Source organism: Carex rostrata, chromosome 25 (genome assembly GCF_964058835.1).
Source record: "Carex rostrata chromosome 25, lpCarRost1.2, whole genome shotgun sequence".
Classification (NCBI taxonomy): Eukaryota; Viridiplantae; Streptophyta; class Magnoliopsida; order Poales; family Cyperaceae; genus Carex; species Carex rostrata.
Window position 1 is genome coordinate 1,854,452 of NC_135942.1, and position 18,441 is coordinate 1,872,892.

The 18,441-nt window shown below is 31.8% G+C and overlaps 2 protein-coding genes across 2 annotated transcripts; both read right to left on the reverse strand.

Annotated features, from left to right (window-relative positions):
- Positions 1 to 3,132: 3,132 nt before the first annotated feature.
- LOC144576106 (non-specific phospholipase C3-like) lies at positions 3,133 to 6,887 on the reverse strand. The gene is made up of 5 exons (XM_078326364.1): positions 6,465 to 6,887; positions 5,720 to 6,111; positions 3,885 to 4,291; positions 3,630 to 3,800; positions 3,133 to 3,528 (listed from the first exon to the last, which is right to left on the reverse strand). The coding sequence occupies exons 1-5, from the start codon at positions 6,696 to 6,698 to the stop codon at positions 3,257 to 3,259; spliced, it is 1,476 nt and encodes a 491-aa protein (XP_078182490.1). The 5' UTR covers positions 6,699 to 6,887; the 3' UTR covers positions 3,133 to 3,256.
- A 6,010-nt stretch (positions 6,888 to 12,897) lies between these two features.
- Positions 12,898 to 16,353, reverse strand: LOC144576105 (non-specific phospholipase C3-like). Its single transcript, XM_078326363.1, has 5 exons — positions 15,988 to 16,353; positions 15,316 to 15,707; positions 13,912 to 14,318; positions 13,571 to 13,741; positions 12,898 to 13,479 (listed from the first exon to the last, which is right to left on the reverse strand). The coding sequence occupies exons 1-5, from the start codon at positions 16,219 to 16,221 to the stop codon at positions 13,124 to 13,126; spliced, it is 1,560 nt and encodes a 519-aa protein (XP_078182489.1). The 5' UTR covers positions 16,222 to 16,353; the 3' UTR covers positions 12,898 to 13,123.
- Between the last annotated feature and the right edge of the window lie 2,088 nt (positions 16,354 to 18,441).

Here is an 18,441-nt window from a genome sequence, read left to right on the forward strand (position 1 = left end):
AATTATGATGTCATATATATGCAATTACAATTACTAATACAAAATTAATATATAAATATGCAATTAATTCTAAGTATTAGTTTTTTATTAAACAAAAAAAAATCAAAATCACAAATATCTCTTCTAACAAATTCAATTTGTTAACTAAATAACAAAATATTCAAATAAAAAAAATAAAATATTTAGCATAATATTCTTCTTATAATAAAATACATACATTTTCTCATGATATAATTTATTTTATATAATTACCCATTACCCAACGGATACGAAATAACTTTTACCCGTATCTATGCCCGTTTATCTAATGAAAAAAATTCTAACCCATATCCATACCCAGTAAGCTAACGAAAAAATAATCTTACCCATACCTATCTTATCGAATACGATATGGGTAGAGTAAACGGGTAAACGGGTGTCATTGACACCCCTATGTGCGGGTAAAGATATTGACAAGTCTGGTATTTCTTCATACAGCGCAGGACTGTTGAACCAAAACATTGGAGCATATGATTCTTACGCTGCATGAAGCAAAAACTACTCTGTTAATATACTCAAGAAGCGAACCATTTTGTAAGGTTTTTTCTGTTTGACACAAATTAATTAGATATAATTATATTTCCTTCATAATATATAAGGAGAGTTGAAATACTTCTATTTTTTGTCTCTATTTTTTAAAACTTTAATAACTAAAAATTTAAAATTTAAAAGTCAAAATAATACCGTAGATGCAATTTATGTTCTTTTCTCTCTGTGCTCATAAAAATTATCACATTTCAAATTTGTTTTTATGTGAATCAATAAATTAAAAAATTAATGTCTAAAATTTATTCACATTAGTACGTTTTTTACAAGCTCTTGATAACAATTAAAATAAAATTGAAATGTCATAATTTTTTTTGAGCACAGAGAAAATAATGTAGATCATATCTAACGGTTTTGTTTTGACTTTTTGAGTTTTAAATTTTGAATTATTAAATTTTTTTAAAAATAGAAGCATAGTAGAGACACAAAAACGAAGAAATTTGAATCTTCCTCGTAATATATATTATGATAATTGAAATTTTTTACGGTGAGCTAGGCACGTTCCTTATACGTGTTAATTAAAATTTTATACGGTAATTAATGAGCTAGCCAGGTTCCTTGATCCAGAGCCCACGTTCCTTGATCCAGAGCAGTTAATAGACGAACTTATTTATTGAATTAGATCTGTCCGAAACTAATGAAACAAAAAAAAATATACGAACATCTCTCTTATAAAAACGAGCAGGGTTCCAGTGCCTCATTTTTTTCATATCTCATATTTTATATTTTTGTTTTCAAAGTTCAAATTGTCGGTCCGAACCGTTCAACAAAATATTTATACTAAAATATGCATGGAGATGAAATTTTATATTTTTTGGAATTTTTTTGCTATTTTTCAAGATAGGTACAAAATCACTGTTTTTGAACCGTTCAAAAAACAGTGATTTCCTACCCATCTTAAAAAATAGTAAAAAATTTCAAAAATTATAAAATTTCATCCATAACCATATTTTAGTATGGATATCATGTTGAACGGTTCGGATCGACAATTTAGACTTTGAATATGAAGAAAATAAAGATATAAAATATGAGGTATAACGAGGTATAAAAAAAATGAGGCATTGGAACCCTCCTCTATAAAAACAGGGAAAGAAAAGGATAAAGAAAAGAAAGAGAAAGAGAAAGATTTGGATAGTCAATAAATTCTAGAAATTAATTGATGTTGTTTGAACAATATATTGTCAGCTTTTGCATGAAGGCAGAATTTCAAGTATTTCCTTTCAAAAATTTCAAATTACATAATTTTTTCCTTAAAAATTATAAATATTATATTTATCTTTCTACAGCATAAAAGCAAACAATTAAAAAAAAAAATAGAAATATTGTATTTTACTAGGTTTTTCAATCTGGTAATTTTCTGCAGAACTCGTTAGCGCGCAGTATACTGATTGTATACTGTAAACTATAAAAAAACACACACAATTTAGGGGAAATTTATTCCTGATTTGTACAAAAGAAGGTAATACTTGGAATAACCAGAACAACATAACAAGTCCTTGAGCATCTAGGAGTGTTCATAGCCCATTTTATCAGTGGTGACTTGTTAATGGTAATGATAATTGGGGAAATTTCATATGTACCCCTTGAAAACCTCGAAATTACATATTTCCCCATCTAAAATTCATAATATCATATTTTCCCTTGTAAATTTTAAAAACTCACAAATATACTAAATTTATTGAGTTTTCTATTGGAACTCATTTTAAATTTATAAAGTACTCATTTTACTCTTTATTAGAAAAATAAAAATATGTAGTTTGTGTAGAAATTCCATCTTATTGGTTTTCGAGAACAAATGGTTCATTTATGTATTGTGGCATTTAGGCATATGCTTGTGTGTACTCACAAGTAAGATACTTGGTTCATTTATTCATCCGTGCTTGTTCAATGATATTTTAATTGTGTTGTCATTATTGTTCCTCTGAAATTTATCCGTGCTTGTTCAAATGGTTCTCTCTCTGTTTCTTTTTAAGAAATTGTCAAAATTATTAGAATAATATAGCAAAAAACAAGAACACAATCACTCCCATGAATCTCCCTTCCCTCCCTTTGTTTATTTCAATCAAATATATTTTTTTCTTACATACCTCTCTTACTGTTATAGAGAAGGCTTTATATTCTTACATAGGATACACGGCTCACTTCTAATATTTTAGAAACAAATTATACTATAGACTAAACTTAGAAGTCAATATCACACTTTCCAAATATAATAATTATAGCAAATACAAAAGATGCAATCTAGCCGTATATCCACCCACAATATTCTGTTGATTTATTTCTTCATCTTGCTTCGGATTAGATGTGAAATCTGTTGTACGTATCAGCTTGTAACTTCAACAGAAATTATTGGCACATTCATTTCAACCTTCTCTGGTTTTTTTACTAGGTACACTGGTGAAATTTTTCTTCACAGTTGTACAGTCCCCAATATATGAAAATTGATATGTTGATTTGTTAACAATAAAGAAGCTACGAACATAAAGAGATCTCAATATAATTTTTCAGAAAACTAAAATTAGAAAGAAAGATTTAAGTGAAACCAAATAACAAATGACAAACATAAAGAGATCTCAATATATGACATGAATTTCTTATTACTGTTATTATAATTTACAAATAATCCAATAAGTGCAACCAAATAACAAATAGAATATGCACTTCAATCCTCTTATTCTATCTTAAAAATCGGGATGTGGGACTCGTCCATTCCAGCCTGTATGCATCGATCGCATTCTTCACGGAACTTTTGACATGCATCATTCGTGTACTGAGCGGCATCCGCCACTGTCATTCCCTGCACTAGCTTGTCCGGATAGCTCTCCTTTGCATGGTCCCCATTCAGTACCGCTGCCAACTGTACCAGCTCTGATTGAAACTCTGATATCAGTGCATCGTCATTTGCACCCCTTTCTCTCAGCTTCTTTGCCTCTGGTAGAGTCTCTACAAATAAATCCACCAAATTTAACCATCAATTAAGATTCATGCTTGCAATTCAGTTAAAATTTTTGGTATCATGTATATATTGTATGTGTTTAATTAACCTGGGCAATCAGTTCTTGGAGAAGTGCGAGATAAAATGGATTCGAACGTGCCAGCCCAGGCATCACGCTTGGTCAAGAAATTCTTGAGGTTAAAGATCTTCTTCACAGTCGCGGGAATGGACGAATGCTCAAACTGTGATGTTTCCTCTGGACCAGACGGCCTGTGAAGTACTGCAACAGAAGGAATCCATCATTAGTGCAAATTTTGAAAAATTAAAAGCAGAGAGATAGAGAGCGATCGATGATCAGTTTCACCTGTTCCAGGCTCAACCCATGGTGAGATGAAGAAGGTCGGGACCCGCACACCGAGACGATCAAACTGAAAGTTGAAGTTGTTGCCTACTAAACCATCGGGGCTCGGCACACCAACAACCGGAGTAGGTACGTGGTCATAGAACCCGCCATGCTCATCATACGTTATGATGAATAACATCTGCTCCCATTGCGGGCTCGATCGGAGCACCTCGTAGACCTCTCTAACGAAATTTTGACCCACTGAGACATCGTGTGACGGGTGGTCATCATTTGCAGCGACGACATGTAGATCCCAAAAGCGTTGTTCAATGACAACATAGTTTGGCAACTTGCCTTTCTTGCAATGTTCTTTAAACGACAAGTCAAATGGATGGAAATTGTCGACATACTTGAGTTTTCTCAGGTTCCTACAATCATAAATGAAATAATTAGTGATTTGAGTAGGCAATGGAACAAAAAAATCCTGCTTGCTATACTAAGTAGGTTGATTTTATTGTCTCAGGTGCCTAAAATTGTAAGAAAGGCATTAATTAACGATGTGAATTGGGGATGAAACAGAGATTAATTAATTCTGTTGGTTATGGTTTGATTGCTATTTTCTGGATTATAGACGGGTTAAGATATTGACAGAGCAGATTTTACTTAATGCAGTGCACAGACGATCAAGCCAAAACAGTGCTGCATAAAGTAAAAACTGCTTTGTCGATATCTTCAGTTCTTTACCTTTGTAGACAACGCGTCTTTCTCTCTGTTTTTTTTTTTTTATTAACCTATTTGTTTCATAAAAAGCAACTAAATTTCATGACGACACGAGAACACGACATAACCCCAATGAACAATTTGTCACTGCGGTGACAAGTTGTTTGCATCCCTAGTTCTAAACTTTTACCATTTATGAGATAACTTGTAATATGAAAAACTATTAGTTGGTGACTATAGGTACATATATATTATTAGTTGTTGACTATGGGTACATATATATTAAAGTGCTATAGTCATATGAGCTCCTACCTAACAAGATAGATACTTAAATTAGTACTCTTTGCTATTGACAAGTCATGAAACCTGACAGATAATGAATTGTATGTTTAATGCAAGATGTGCAGATATGAGAAGTGGTCTAATGCCAGCAAGTCAGCAACACATGTGCTGATATTAAAAAGATTTTTTACAGGTTCTATTTAATAAAAAACAAACTACTCAAGCTATCCCTATCCCTATATTACTAATCATTAAAACAATTCTTACTGCCTTATTTACCCCAATTTAATGCAAAATTTCCTCTCAAGCCCAAAAGTAATGCTAACCAAAATTAAAATCATGTGAATTGAAACCTTATAGAAATACATTCTCAACAATTCAAATAAAATTAAAAACTAAGAATTAAATTTATAGATACGTTATTGAATATATGAATAGAGTACCAATAAAATTTCACTCAATCTGAGTATTATTTGGTGATGCATTAAGAACCATTCATTTTTCAAAAAAAAAAAAAGAGTCAAAATTGAATTCACTTGATATACTTTAAAACATGCATCAATTTCATCATGTTTTGTCAGCATGATATTTTTTTTGAGTAAAGGTTGAAGGTCAAACCACCCAACTATTTTATACTCTTGTTATTACAACAAATGATTTCCTCCATTCAGATTTCGAACTCATAACCTCTCATACAGAGACCATGTGCCTTAGTCACTAGACCAAATGCTGGTTCTTTTGTCAGCATGATATTTGTACTATATAGGTAAGTTTTATAATGTTAAATTTTATATTTAAAATTTATTTTTGATGATTGGGAATGCAATGTATTGTTGTAAATTTTCAGATCATACCTATAGAAGAAAGTAGAGGGAACCGACTGGAAGTAGATACCAAATGTGTGGCCTTCTTCTTCCAATGATTCAAATATGGTTTTTTGTGGCATGCCCTTTTTCAACATATCAGTATTGTTACTCGTCAAACCGTGCGAGGTGGCAGAGTGCACGTACTGCCGGTTTGGCTGAGTCGAGGTTGGGATTGATGCAAACCACTTGTCACAAATTGCAAATTCCTTGACTAGTTCTTTGTAAACAGGCACAGCATCTGGTTTGAAGCCGTTCATCACAGCTTCTGGCGTGCCAGGTTTTTCGCTTTCGGCTTGTTGAGCGAAGCCATTCATCGGCGGTACCGCTATGCCTGGTGGGGTTATTGGAGTCTGGCCATCCACATATTTTACACCATAGACCTTCATAAATTGCACAATATATAACTTAATTATCTGTTTTCTGTTTGCTTGGGGTTACAATGTAAACTATTTCTTTTACAATTCCTGTGCATCTATAATCGATGCACATATATTTTGCAAATCAGTATTCGACTAATTAACCTTATATTTTGCACAGTATACTTTTGGCAGAAATCAGATAGAAAAGGCCACTGTGTAACGAAAGGTATTTCTGAGAACCACAAGTTAATTATTTTGAATGTTGAATATTTCTTATACAAAATATGTTTCAAATGAAGTTTCTTTTCAAAACGAAAAAAAATATATGTAACCAGAATGTCATTACATCAGTATATATACAAAATTTAAGAAACCTGCTCATAGATGGCTTGAATGGAGTGGCCAGGATCTGGATCAACATACGCAGAATTATTCCCAAAATAGATTTTTTTGGACGATTGGTCAGAGGTAGATAACGGGTTGGAGTATTCGTTATTACCCATCACACCATCAATCTCTTGGTTTAAGGCTTGCATCCAACCGAGCATGTGGTCAAATGATCGGTTCTCTTGCACCAGCACAACCACAGTTTTTATGTTATTTGCCATTGCTTTTGGTTTGATTTTGGAATGATTAACAGATTATGAGGTGTGGTGAAAGGAATAATGTATTTACTAATACTGATGGGTAGGAATTAATTCTGATTGAAAAGCTAGTAGGAGAGGTTTATGTGTTTATATAGAATTTGGATTGGTGATCGAGGCAAATTCTGGAATGAAACCTTGGACAATGTCAACTAGAGTGCAAAAATGGTGCTTATATGCTAGCTTTTGAGAGAGATGGATGATCAGGCAAGGTTTGTGTGATAAAAGAATTAAATGTGAAGTACAATATATTAGTGAGGAAAACATGTGCAGGTAAATATATTGACAAAGCTTATTTTCTTCATACAGCGCAGGACAATATAGACAGAAAAACTGTGATGCGTATGACTATTATGCTTCGTGAAGTAAAAACAGCTCTGTCAATATATTCAAAGAGAACCATTTCAAGGTCTTTAATTTCAGTCGGACACAATTTAGACCCTTGTCTGGTTTTCAATTCCCTTTTCACCAATTCTTTCTTCATTTAATTTGATCTGAACCCAATTAAATTTCTACTTTCCGTCTGATTGAAAGAGCTTGATTAGATGATTTTTTTTTTTTAATTTATTGTAAACATTATTTGATCACAATTTAGTGGTTTGCAGCATGAGCCGTTTGTTGAACCTCCAATTCGAGAATTCATGTGAATTCTCTATATATGTGATACGGAGATGACATAATATTATTGTAAACATTACTTTTTCGTATTTTCTTGTATATCATCAGCTACATTATTTTTTCTTTTACCAGGTTTCTAACACGAAGAAATGACAAATCGTAAAACAGCCAATTGTTGTGCAACCAAACTAAGAACCAGTGATATTTAAACTATGAGCGGTTCATATATGTATATAATAGTTTTGAATCAGCCTTTGGTTTAGTGACAAATGTAATACTTTCTATGTAAGAGATTGCAGGTTCAAAATCCGAATTATAGAAGCATTTTTTTGTGAATATTAATTAGTTGAGTGGCTTGATCTTTAGCCTTTACTTAAAAAACAAAAAAAACAAATATATATATATATATATATATATATAATAGCTGGAAGTATGGAACTTATATTCGGGTATATATTCCCTAATATATATATGAGCAAAGCTAGAGTGTGATGTGCTCACCAAGCACAACTCCAAAAGTATATCGGATCGGCTTCAAACGACAAATTCAAACCATTGAAATTCATGTAATTCATGAGTGATATATTCATTTTTCATCATTTCTTTGACTGTTTGACCTTGTAGTAAATAAATTCAAAACTTTCACAATTTTATATGTACATATATCACTCATAAAGTATATGGATTTTTTTTTTTTTTTTTTAATTGAAAAGGCCTAGGCCAGTTTCATTGCAGAAACAAAGTTAAATTACAAGAAATTGTTTGTATCAGTTGAATCATATAGCATGATTAATGACTCCCTGATGCCCCTGTAACTAATGACAATATATCTGCACATGCAACAAGATAAAACGCTACAGCTAAGCCACTCACAAGTCACAAGGGCTACATAAGCCTCCAACATAGTCTAAGGAGTTTTTTTCATAAACCATAATTGAAAAATGGATTCTTAGGGAACCAATATGATTACAACTTTTTTTTCAAAAATCATAAGAACCGTGGGAACCTCACGGTCTGGCATTTTTTTTTTTTTTCCAGACCGTGTGCTTCTCACGGTCTTGCCAAATTTTTTTTTTTTTTTTTTTTTTAAAAAAAACAGATTTTTTTTTCAGACCGTGGGGTCCCACGGTCTCAATTTTTTTTTTTTTTTTTTTTTTTTTTTTTATAAAACAGAATTTTTTTTAATTTTTTAATTTTTTGTATTAAAATATTAGAAATGTTGAATATGTTTCTTTGAAAATAGATGAAATACAATATAATTTGATTTATTAGAAATACTGCAATAAATAACCCGGATCAATATTTTTCAGGTCGGATTTTTCGCGGCTGTAAGAAAAATTAATATATTTATTTATGTGTTATTAGAAAAAAATAAAAATGCTTAGATTCTGAGTTATTGATCCCGGTTCAAAAGTCATTTCTAGGTAATCCAGAAAATATTGTGATCTTTCTAGTAAATTTAATTTATGAAAAGTTGTATCTATTTTTGAAAATAATAATAACTTTTAAGTTATTTAATAATTGTTATTCAAAAAGAATTCTCAAAATAGATATAACTTTTTATAAATTAAATGTTCTAGAGGGATCACAATATTTTCTGGATTACCTAGAAGTGACTTTTGAATCGGGATCAATAACTCAGAATCTAAGCATTTTTATTTTTTTCTAATAACACATAAATAAATATATTAATTTTTCTTACAGCCGCGAAAAATCCGACCTGAAAAATATTGATCCGGATTATTTATTGCAGTATTTCTAATAAATCAAATTATATTGTATTTCATCTATTTTCAAAGAAACATATTCAACATTTCTAATATTTTAATAAAAAAAAAAAATTAAAAAAAATTCTGTTTTATAAAAAAAAAAAAAAAAAAAAAAATTGAGACCGTGGGAACCCCACGGTCTGAAAAAAAAAATCTGTTTTTTTTAATAAAAAAATCTGTTTTTATTAAAAAAAAAATAAAAAAATTTTGGCAAGACTGTGAGAAGCACACGGTCTGGAAAAAAAAAATGCCAGACCGTGACGTTCCCACGGTTCTTATGGTTTTTGAAAAAAAAGTTGTAATCATATTGGTTCCCTAAGAATCCATTTTTCAATTATGGTTTATGAAAAAAATTCTAGTCTAAGCCTCTAAGGTAATAAATCTCAAAATTAACCCTACTGATGCTGCTTTTGAAGCTAAACATTAGTGGAAGTTGCTGGCCCATCATAGTCCAACAGCAGGGAGTTCTCATCCAAATGCCAGCTGTTGAGTGCATGGTATCTCATCTCTGTTCATCGGCAGCCATATATAATGCAGTCTCCTCTTTAATCTGCTGCTTCACATTACCTGCCAATATTGAACCAAAAAAATAATAAGAAAAATGATCTGACGAGGGGACTTAAGTGTACCTGAATTTGTCGTAATTGAGTTGCAAAAGAAATAATATCTTTGAAATTGTTCCAATTAGTGTTAATCAGCTGACATGTCCCCATCCAAAACTAAATTTTCCTAGCAAACTTGCAAGTTATAAACAGATGGTTCACTATTTCTTTATGGTTACAGAAATGACATGTTTGGTGCCTTTCTATCCTCTTTTGGCCAAATTTTCTTTAGTAAGTATCTTCTTTTTATTTGTAAGCCACATAAAGATTCGAATTTTCAAAGAAATTGGTATCGACCACCATAGTAATGAGTGAGCAGGCATCAGCCCTTTGAAGTTTTTACATGGATTTTAACGGTTTAAATTTGTCGTTTGAAACCGATTCTATATACTTTTGGAGTTGTGCTCACCAAACCCTCTTGGTGAACACATCACACCCTAGCTTTGCTATATATATATATATATATATATATGAGGAGAGATCAAGTTACAACAATTTTTGAGTTACAACAAGCATTTTCTACATTTTTAAAGTCCAAATCGTCGATTCAAACCGTTAGATGTGATCTCTACAATAAAATGTGCTTGGAGACCAAATTTTACATTTTTTGAAATTTTTTTTACTATTTATTAAGATGGGTACAAAATTCAATGTTCTGAATTTGACTAGTTTTTGTATCCATCTTAATAAATCGTAAAAAAATTTCAAAAAATGTAAAATTTGGTCTCCAAGCACATTTTATTGTAGAGATCACATCTAACGGTTTGGATCGACGATTTGGACTTTAGAAATGTAGAAAATGCTTGTTGTAACTCAAAAATTGTTGTAACTTGATCCCTCCTATATATATATATATAGGGTCTCTCTAAATTGCTGCTGGCAGCATTTCAACAGAGGTGCTGCCGGGGCTATATTTAGCCGTGTGATGTCCAAACAATAAATCCAAACCGTTAGATGTTTAATCTATATTATAACCTACTTGGAGACCAAATTTTATATTTTTTGGAATTTTTTTACTATATATTAAGCTGGTTTGAAAACTGCTGATTTCAGTAAATTTCTGCAGCATTGAAATCAGCGGTTTTCAAACCAGCTTAATATATAGTAAAAAAATTCCAAAAAATGTAAAATTTGGTCTCCAAGTAGATTATAACATAGATTAAACATCTAACGGTTTAGATTTGTCATTTGAACAACAAAAAATAGAAAAAACAGTGGCAGCACCGCCGGCAGAAATGCTGCCGGCAGCAAATTAGCCACAGCCTATATATATATATATATATAGTACGGCTAACGCGCTTCCTCTAGCATATGGGCCGAAATGCTTCCGGTGGAAATTTGAAATTTCAAAATCTAAAAAGTCGATCTGAACCGTTCATCTCCTTCTCCATATTAATATCTGCTTGGAGACCAAATTTTACATTTTTCTGAAATTTTTTACTATTTATTAAGCCACTTTGAAAATCGCTGATCCAACGGTGGCTTAACAAAACAGTAAAACCATTGGATCAGCGATTTTCAAAGTGGCTTAATAAATAGTAAAAAAATTCAGAAAAATGTAAAATTTGGTCTCCAAGCAGATATTAATATGGAGAAGAAGATGAATGGTTCAGATCGACTTTTTGGATTTTGAAATTTCAAATTTCCACCGGAAGCATTTCGGCCCATATGCTAGAGGAAGCGCGTTAGCCGTACTCTATATATATATATATATATATATTAATATGTGTTTGGAGACCAAATTTTACATTTTTTGGAAATTTTTTTATCTATTTCTTTAGATTTATTGAAAATTGCTGTTTTCAGCAAATCTGGACCATAAAAAAACAGCGATTTTCAATAAATCTAAAGAAATAGTAAAAAAAATCCAAAAAAATGTAAAATTTGGTTTCCAAACACATATTAATATGGAGAACAAGATGAACGGTTCGGATGGACCGTTAGGATTTTGAAAACTCAAAATCCGAGCCATTGCATGGAGGGGTTCTATGCTATGCATAGCATGCTAGCATATTCCTATATATATGTTAATTGAAATTTTATACGGTGAGCTAGCCACGTTCCTTGATCCAGAGCAGTTAATTGACGAACTTATTTATTGACCTAGATCTCTCCGAAACTAATGAAACAAAAAATACATACCAACATCTACTAATTGATGTTGTTTGAACAATTACTAGCTTTTGCATGAAGGCAGAATTTTAAGTATTTCCTCCCAAAATTTACAAATTACATAATTAATTGTTTCCTTTAAAATTACAAATATTAAATTCATCTTTCTACAACATAAAACAAACACTTCACAGAAAAAATATATTGCATTTTACTAGGTCTTTTAGTCTGGTAATTTTCTGCAGAACTCTAGTACGCACTGTACTGACATTGTATACTGTAAACTTACAGAAACAAACAATTTATTCCTAATTTGTACAAAAGAAGGGTTTAGATGGAAAAGCCAGAACAACATAACAAGTCCTTGAGCATCTAGTAGTGTTCCTTGTTCATTTTATCAGTGTTGACTTGTTAATGACAATGATAATTGGGAAATTTCATATATACCCCTCAAAAACCTCAAAAACCTCGAAATTACTTATTTCCTCATCTAAAATTCATAATATCGTATTTACCCTTGTAAATTTTAAAAACTCACAAATATACTAAATTTATTGAGTTTTCTATTGGAACTCATTTTACTCTTTATTAAAAATACAAATATGTAATCTGTGTAAGAAATCCCATTTTTTCGGTTTTTGAGAACAAATGGTTCATTTATGTACTGTGGCATTTAGACATATGCTTGTGTGTGCTCACAAGTAAGATACTTGTTACATTCATTCATCCATGCTTGTTCGATGATATTTTAATTGTGTTGTCATTAGCGTTCCTCTGAAATTTATCCGTGCTTGTTCGAACGGTTCTCTCTCTGTTTCTTTTAAGAAATTATTGTCACTTTCATTTCAACCTTCTCTGGTTTTTTTACTGGGTACACTGGTGAAATTTTTCTTCACAGTTGTATAGTAGCTAATATATGAAAATTGTTATGTTGATTTTTTAACAATAAAGAAGCTACGAACATAAAGATATTTCAATATAATTTTTCAGAGAATTAAATTTAAAAAAAAAAAAGATTCAAGTGAAACCAAATAACAAATAACGAACATTAAGAGATCTCAATATATGACATGAATTTCTTATTACTGTAATTATAATGTCCAAATAATCCAATAAGTGCAACCAAATAACAAATAGAATATGCACTTCAATCCTCTTATTCCATCTTAAAAATCAACAAATTTCTCAAATTACAAATACAATCTGTTATCTTTCCCTTCTGACTTCAACATTCAATTCCTATAATCTTTATCAATGAATCAGAATATTTTGTCAGAAAAGTGGCATCTCAATTGCCATCAGCAGCATCATGGCCGCAACCCAAACAAGTGAATATTTTCCAAGCTGGTGATCCGCTGTGCTGATTATCTGGCATCTTGGGTAACACAATCGGGACATGGGACTCGTCCATTCCTGCTTCAATGCATCGGTCACATTCTTTGCGAAATACCTTATAAGCGTCATTTACGTACTGAGCAGCCTCTGCTACTGTCATCCCCTCCACTAGTTTGTCGGGGTAGATATCTTTAGCATGGTCACCATTCAGCACTGCTGCCAACTGCACCATCTCTTTTTGAAAATCTGATATTTTTGCCTCCTCCTTTGCACCCGTTTGTCGCAATTTCTTGGCCTCTGGCAAACTTGCTACAAATACACCAACAATTTAGTTTACCTATTCATAATTAATTGAGCAGTTCATTAGAGAAAACTGATCTCATTTTGTTCATTAATTAACCTGGGCAATCTTTTCTTGGAGTGGTACGTGATATAATAGATTCAAATGTGCCGGCCCAAGCATCGCGTTTTGTCAAGAAGTTATTGGTGTTGAATATTTTTTTCACCGTAGCAGGAATCGAGGAGTGCTCGAACTGGGATGTCGCATCTGGACCTGTTGGCCTATGGAGCACTGCATATACAGGATTTCAGTACCCATTTTCATACTCATCTACCTTATAATTAATTATTCCAAATACAGAAAATATTTTTATATCATTCCAAACAGATAATTGTATGCTATTAAAGCTGGTATATCTATCATTAATTCATTACTATGACAAATTAATGTTATCAATTTACCTTTGCCAGGCTCAACCCATGGGGAGATGAAGAAGGTCGGTACCCGAACCCCGAGACGGTTGAACATAAAATTGAAGTTGTTACCTACAATATCATCTGGGCTGGGCACACCGACGACCGGAGTCGGTACATGGTCATAGAACCCACCATGCTCGTCATATGTTATGATGAACAGCATCTCATCCCATTGTGGGCTTGATCGTAGCGCCTCGTAGACCCCTTTTACGAAATTTTGACCCTCTGAGACGTCATGTGATGGGTGGTCGTCATTTGCAGCAACGACATGTAGATCATAATAGCGTTGTTCGATGACGACGTAGTTTGGCAGCTTTCCTTTCTTGCAATGCTCTTTGAACGATAAATCGAATAGATGGAAATTGTCAACGTACTTAAGTTTTCTCAGGTTCCTACAAACAAATAACAATACTGCTTGTCATACTTATTAGGTTCATTTTTTTTTTTTTTTTGAAAATAGATTGCAAAACTATAGCATACAACTCTTCATTTTCTTTTTAGGGGGACTTTAATTTTGTACCATTTATGTTGATGTTTGTAAAATAAAATTATATTTTCATGATCAAATTAAGCACTTTTGTTATGAATACGACTCTGCCAGGTTGCCAGTTGCCACTGATTTGTTTGTAACCACATCTAATTTAAATTTTTGACACATTTATTTATATATCTAGTAATATGAAAAATTAATCTATCTGTTCTCCAAAATTATGGACAATTGGTGCGTGTAAGCGTATTGAAGTGTCATAATCATGCATGTCCTACCTAAATTAGATATCTTTGCAAGAGTACTAATCTTTGCTATTGACATGTTGTCTAACAAGTTTAAATTCAATACAGGGATGAAGGCCAGTATCTGTAACGTGACTTTAGAAATTAATATTGACTAGTGGATAAATTGTCCTTGCTAAAAAGAAACTTTTGAGTTACCAATTTATTAAACTTGTAAGCAAAGTTAAGGATTCAAATACTCCTTTTACTTTTGTATTCTTTGGGCATCTTATCTCTAAATTAATTTATTAACTTAATTAAGTATTTGAAATGGATATTTCCATATTTTTATATCTCAAAACTGACGTCTACAGTATCTATTTCTTCAAAAGAAATGTTTGCCGTATTTTAAAATTTCATGCAAATGAAGTTGTCCCTGAAACACATTTACAAGATAAAAGCAAAATTAGCTAGTAATTTACACACCCATACCATGGACATAAATGTAAGCTCAGACCAAAGGACTGACAAGTAAGAAAATAAAAAAAAATGAGTAAAGACAATATATAGAAAGTAAAACAGTAACATGCAAATCACATATATATTTTCAAATAACAGAGTACAGGAAGTCATATGAGTGCAAGGTGTTGTACTGTTGTTGTAAATTTTGGATCATACCTGTAGAACAGTGTCGAGGGCAGGGACTGGAAGTAGATACCGAATGTGTATCCCGCTTCATCCAATTCTTCAAATATAGTTTTTTGTGGCATGCCCTTTATCAATATATCTGTATTGTTACTCGTCAGACCGTGTGATGTGGCAGAGTGCACATACTGCCGGTTAGGCTGAGTCGAGGCTGGCACCGATGCGAACCACTTGTCACAAATTGCGAATTCCTTGACCAGTTCTTTGTAGACAGGCACTGCATCTGGTTTGAAGCCATTTAGCACAGATTCTGACATGCCGGCTTTTTCACTTTCGGCTTGTTGAGCGAAGCCATTCATTGGTGGTACCGCTACGCCTGGTGGGGTTATTGGAGTCTGGCCATCCACGTATTTTACGCCATAGATCTGCATAAGTAGTAAATTTTTTAAAGTTCTTTATTGTCTATTAATAAGATTTATATAAAATATTTCTTTCAAAATATATCTGCTACCAATTGATTGTATTACACTTTTATAAAATATGAATAACCGTATTTCATATTCAGCAAAAATTATCAAAGAAATAAAAAATAGTCAGGTATCCAAGAACCTCAAATTATTTCAAAAGTGTGTCATGTTAATTTTCTCATATGAGATAATTAAGCTTCATTGAAGGTCATAATTAATTATCTGAAGTTATCAAAACCTGCTCGTAGATAGCTTGAATGGAGTGGCCAGGATCTGGATCAACATACGCAGCATTATTCCCAAAATAGATTTTTTCGGATGATTGGTCGGAGGTAGATAACGGGTTTGAGTATTCGTTATTACCCGTCACGCCATCAATCTCTTTGTTTAAGGATTGCATCCAACCGAGCATGTGGTCGAATGATCGGTTCTCTTGTACCAGCACAACCACAGTTTTTATGTTCTTTGCCATTGTTTTGGTGTAGTTGTGGAATAATAAGTTAATGATACTGTGGTGTGGTCAGGGAGAAGTATAATTTATATTCTCAGATAGTAGAAATTGTGATTGGAAAGCGTTTAATTATATGTTTATAACTTGATGGGAATATTTAAAGTATATTCTAAAACGAAACCAGGATGATTTAGCTAGTGTGCACGTATTGTATTTAATTATTGGCTTTGAGCCTTTGACTGCGATATATGGAAAGGAAAGGGATAAAGATATTTACAGAGCTACTTTTACTTCACGCAGCACATCAGCTTTTTCTTCTTCATTTCGTTTCTATTGATCTTGCGATGTGTGAAGTCAAAATAATTCTGTCAATTTTTTTACTCGAGAAAAAGGTTTGGTGTAAACATGCATGGCTACAATATGTGACATTCTAATATAATACAAAGGTATATGATTGATGAAACATGGCTAGAATTTAGAAACTAGGGGAACCATTTCGAGGTTGTTTAATTTTTCAGTTTTAAAAAATTAAGCCCCACAAAAGTTTGTTTTGTTTTATTATAACATTTTACCCTTTCTACATTTTTCATGCATGGACCCAATATGTCTCTTTTATATACTTATCAGATCCTCTCCAATTAATATATAGAAAAATCGGGGATGAAGTAAAATGGAAATGGTTTTTTTTTTAACTAATTAAGAAGTAATTAACTGTAAGGAGTTGAGATATTAACGAGTGACTGAGTGAGGTTAGGCTCACCAAGAGAGTTTGGTTAGCTTAATTTTAAAATATGTTGAATTGGTTTTAAATGACGAACTCAAACGATTGATAACCAATATAATTCACAAGTGATCTATGCACATGCAAATTTTTAAAAAATTCAAATTAATTTAGTACAAAATCAAGCAATCAAAAAAATTAAAGTTTATATGTTATTTAAATGCATTTAATTTTCATCATTTATTGATCACTTAATTTTATACTAAATGAATTTAAATATTTCAAAAAATTCCATGTACATGCATCATTAATGAAATAGATGGTTTTAACTGTTTGAATATATATGTTTGATTCCAATCCGATAAATTTTAGAATTAAGCTCATCAAATGCTTGAGCCTAACACAAGCTAGTCTTCATGATATTAATAATGTTTGCATTAACAATTTAAGCTTCTGAATATGTAAATGAATTAGAAAAACTTTACTTACAAGGAAGGCGAAATAAACGGATAATATGTACGTTACATAAGTTTCATTTTTCTTAGCCCTAAAACATCATTTTGTTGCTATTGGATCTGATAAGTGATAACTAACTTCAAAAACTCATCACTAAACATCCCCAACTAAAATTTTAATGCAACTAAAAATGCTTATTTAGATATAATATAACGTTGAATTCATACTTGGGTACAGTGAAATGTACATTAATTTGCCTATTTCAATGTGAAATAAATGTAGCTCTCAACCTTAAAAAAAAAAAACGAAATAAATGTAAATAGTCGTCATATGTTTTTTACCAAGACAAAATGTATTTTGAATTTTTGATAATGGCAAATGGTTATTTTAATCTTTGGGACTCAGTACTCGGATCATTCTTAATTAAATACACTCTTTGACTGTCATATAATTTATATTTAATTATTGTAAATAGAGATGGGCTACGGTGAGTTGCGAAGTAAAATGCGTTTCTACTTCATGCCGTATTTTTATTTTGAAAGTCCAAACGACCGATTCGAACCGTTAGATGTTTAATCCAGAAATGTGCTTGGAGACCAAATTTTACATTTTTTGAAATTTTTTTACTATTTATTAAGCATTTTTGAAAATTGTTGTTTTGATGTGAATAGTAAAAAACAGTAAATTTTTGGACCATCAAATTAGCGACCTTCAAAATTGCTTAATAAATAGTAAAAAAAAAAAATCCAAAAAATATAAAATTTGGTCTCCAAGCACATTTAAATATGGAGAACAAGATGAACGGTTCGGATCGACGTTTTGAACTTTAAAATCACAAAATATGAACGTGAAGTAAAATAGTTGCTTTACTTCGCAACTCACCGTAGCCCATCTCTTGTAAATATTCATTTATATATTTATTATTAAAAAATAAACCAAAAGAGTTAGTAGTGTTTAAGAGAGAGATTTGGGTATCGTATAATAATATTGTTGCTTGCTATAGGGTCCAAGCTGCTGCTGACACAGCCATTTATATTATCGGATTCCGTTTTTCTTACTACTAG